This window comes from Fulmarus glacialis, unplaced genomic scaffold (genome assembly GCF_000690835.1).
Source record: "Fulmarus glacialis isolate BGI_N327 unplaced genomic scaffold, ASM69083v1 scaffold25441, whole genome shotgun sequence".
Lineage (NCBI taxonomy): Eukaryota > Metazoa > Chordata > Aves > Procellariiformes > Procellariidae > Fulmarus > Fulmarus glacialis.
Genome location: NW_009195032.1, coordinates 1 through 3,200, shown reverse-complemented (window position 1 = coordinate 3,200; position 3,200 = coordinate 1). Strand labels below are relative to the sequence as shown.

The 3,200-nt window shown below is 58.6% G+C and overlaps 1 protein-coding gene across 1 annotated transcript in view; it reads right to left on the bottom strand.

Moving 5' to 3' along the window:
• Nucleotides 1–3,152, bottom strand: part of LOC104084232 (dynein heavy chain 17, axonemal-like) — a gene marked incomplete at its 5' end in the record, with an annotated part of 11,182 nt that extends 8,030 nt beyond the window's left edge. The window contains 6 exons of the mRNA XM_009587982.1: nucleotides 453–575; nucleotides 760–930; nucleotides 1,075–1,215; nucleotides 1,361–1,525; nucleotides 2,060–2,264; nucleotides 3,030–3,152. Coding sequence (XP_009586277.1) covers nucleotides 453–575; nucleotides 760–930; nucleotides 1,075–1,215; nucleotides 1,361–1,525; nucleotides 2,060–2,264; nucleotides 3,030–3,152 — 928 coding nt within the window. The remainder of the gene's footprint in view (nucleotides 1–452; nucleotides 576–759; nucleotides 931–1,074; nucleotides 1,216–1,360; nucleotides 1,526–2,059; nucleotides 2,265–3,029) is intronic.
• Between the last annotated feature and the right edge of the window lie 48 nt (nucleotides 3,153–3,200).

Genomic DNA, 3,200 nt, shown 5'->3' with positions numbered 1-3,200 from the left:
CAGGCCAGCGGGGCATCGCTCGGGCACCCCCGAGCTCATGGGAGAGGAGCCAGGCGCACAGGGGACACTGACAGTCCAAAATGCTGCCGAGACACAACCTCGCCAGCTGCCTCCTCTTGCTGGTGTGAGCAGCCCGTCTCCGCTTTCCCTCAGCCCCCGGGGTGAGTGGGATGTGCAGAGGAGGGGGGTGGTGGGACAGGCTGTCTCTGGTGCTCGGTCAGCTGACCAGCTGTCCCCACCGCCTGCTGCAGCGCTGAGTGCGGACCCCCGTGCCGCCGGCACGCTGCCGTCCTCCAGGCCCTGACGGGGGCCGGGACGTGCTGGGTCTCACCAGCCTCAGGGGACAGGGGTACTTCGCGGACCCTCCCGGGTGCTGCAGGTGATCCTGGACCCGCCACGCTGGGGGCCATGCTGGCATTGTCTCGGCACAGCAGGCGACCGCGTGGACCAACCTTGATGCCACCCCAGCCCTGGGGCTGCAGGAAGTCCACAGGGGACGTGACGCCGGCCTTGGAAGGGAAGCGCAGAAGAAAGTCCAGCTCCACCGGGTTCACTTCTTTCTTGATTGCCAGGACCTGCCGAGTTGAAAGCGCAGCATCATGACTGCCCTGGCACACACAGCCTCGGCGCGAGAGGCTGCGCTCCAGGCCAGAAGCTACTGAGCATCCAGCAGCAGCACAGAAGTAAGAGAACAACCTGTCTAAACCAACTCACATACAGTATTATACAACAGAAGCCCCAAACACGTGCACGCATTACCTGGAAGGCAACCTGGGCCAGGAAAATGAGTTTGTCTCTCTCAAAGAGTCCCCGTGCAGTGTACATATAGACTGAGTAGGTGATCTCATCCGTCAGGTTGATCACCCTTTGCTTGATGTCGTCGTCGGGGGCCGTGCGCTGAATGGCTTTCTCGAAGACCCCATTGAATGCCTGAGGAAGAGCCGGGTGGGCAGCTCAGCGCCCGGGCTGCTGGGTGTTTTGTCAGCAGCATAAATGCTGAAACGCCAAGTCTCTGAGATCCCCCAAACCCTGTCCTGCCCATACAAACCAATTCCCTCCTTGCTCCACATCTACCTTGAGAGAGAACTGGTAGATAGGGTTGATCTTGTTGAGGTCACTCAGGATGAAGTACAGCAGGGATGCTCGCTCTGCCGCTGGCCTGTAGTTTTCTCTAGCGACGTTTATTTGGACTTCGGTGACTTTAGCTTCTTTCACCTTGACACACATGAAGGTGAGTGTTATCCAGCATCCTGGCACATGCCGAAGCAGCACCCAACCTCCCGCTAAGCGCCGGGTGCCCTGTATGGTCCGGGACATCTCTCCCGCTGCCCGCGGCACCAGCTCCGGGGTAGGTCCTTACTTTTTCCTCAATTTCCATGGCTGTGCGCTTCGTTGTTTCCAGGTTCTCCACCAGCGCCGTGTCCCCCAGGAACTCCCCGCCGGCAGCAGACAGCCGGGCGAGCAGGGAGTCCTCCAGCTCCTTCAGCTTGATCTTGAACTCATTCTGGCTCTTTGTGAGGTTTGCCTACAACACCAGTGCCCCGGAGAGACGCGCATCATTCAAGAGACCGTGGCGAGACTCTGGTATCAATCGCCGCGACTTACACTGGGCGCTCCCTAATGAACTGCATGCAACACACTGTGGACCATCAGCAGTTCTGCTGGCTTTATCTTCTACTAATTATAAATTTTCCCTTCACAAATGCAGCCCAGGCAACATACTGAGGTCAGCTGAGCTATGGGTCTCTAAGAAACCAGCCAAGTTTTTCATGCTTGAAGTCACTGAAGTGCTGATGCAAGAGGAGGGTGGGCGTGATCCCTCCTGGGACGTACTGTTACCCGCAGGGTGAAGCAGCGAGCGTGCCCGTGGCAGTGCCAGGCTCCACGGGGCAATGGTGGACCCACAGCCGCCCACGCAGATGGCAGGCTCTGATCAGGACTCACTCGCTCTTGATAAGCAACAGCAAGCTCACAGAGATGAGACCTCACTGCTCCCTGCCAGCGAAGCCACCGCAGGTCCCCCAGCCCGCTACCGTCTCGCCAGCAGCTGGGTTCGTACCTTCAGGGTCTCCAGGTCCGGCCGCTCTTTGGCCACCACAGCAGCCAGGAGCTGGTCCTCCAGTCCCTCCCGGGTCACCAAGAAGTTGATCAGGGTGCACTGAGCCTGCACCTCTGGCTTGTAGTGAGGGTTGGAATATTTGGTGTGCAGAATCAGGCGGAAGCGCGGGTGATATTCCACTTCTTTATCTCCTATCCTAATGTATCTGTTCAGTTAATTAAACGAATTAATTTCTCTACACCTGACAGTAACTTGTCACAGACAGAAACCCTCAACCGTGTGCTGTTCCCGGCCACTTGAGATGTATTTCTCTGGTCGGGAAAAGGCATAGCAAGGGCAGAAGTGGCAAAAGAGCCCTGGCAGGGCAACGGCCGGAGGAGCCGAAGGAGCTGCCTGCATCTCTCGGATGGCTTCTGGGCTTGTGCTGCTTGCAGGCACTCTGCCACGATACAAGGGGAGGGTGGCGCAGCTCCATAGCCCCGTCCTGGCAGTCCCGGGGGGGACCAGCCTTCGCCAGACCCCGGGGAACGCGGCCAGGAAGGTCGGTGGTGTCTGGGGAAGGCAGCACTGCCTGCAGCAGGGCTGGCAGCGCCGAGTGGGGCAGGGGAGATGGGGCAGAGGATTGTCAGCAAAAACCCCATCACGGAATAGCTTCTGTGTCTGCCAAGAGAACCCTCCCCGTTTATCACACCTTATTGCAGGTGCACCAGGGAACACGCTCTTCTTAAATCACTACATGAACAGGACTCTGCAGACCAGAATGGTCCAAAACGTCACATCAACTACAAGTGTCTCCACTGGGAAATACCCAGAGAAAACTAGAGGATGTGGCCAGAGACTCTCATGTGCATGCAGAAGGATCAGGCCCCAGCTGCTGTCATGCAAAGGGGCATAAATCGGCATTTTAGGGCAGCAGTGGTTGCTCAGAGCAGGTGAAACTCCTCGGCACCAGAGAACAGGGTGTGCTGACCTGCCCTTCTTGGTGGTGTTCCTGCCCAGCAGGTGGTCCAGCACCGGCTCCACCGTCTCCCCGACGTCCTCGATCAGCAGCGTCTGTCCTTCGGAAACCGCCTGCTCGATGGTGTCCAGATAGCTGCGGCCGAGAGGGGAGAGAGGCGCAGTGTGGGGCGAGCGTGCGTGC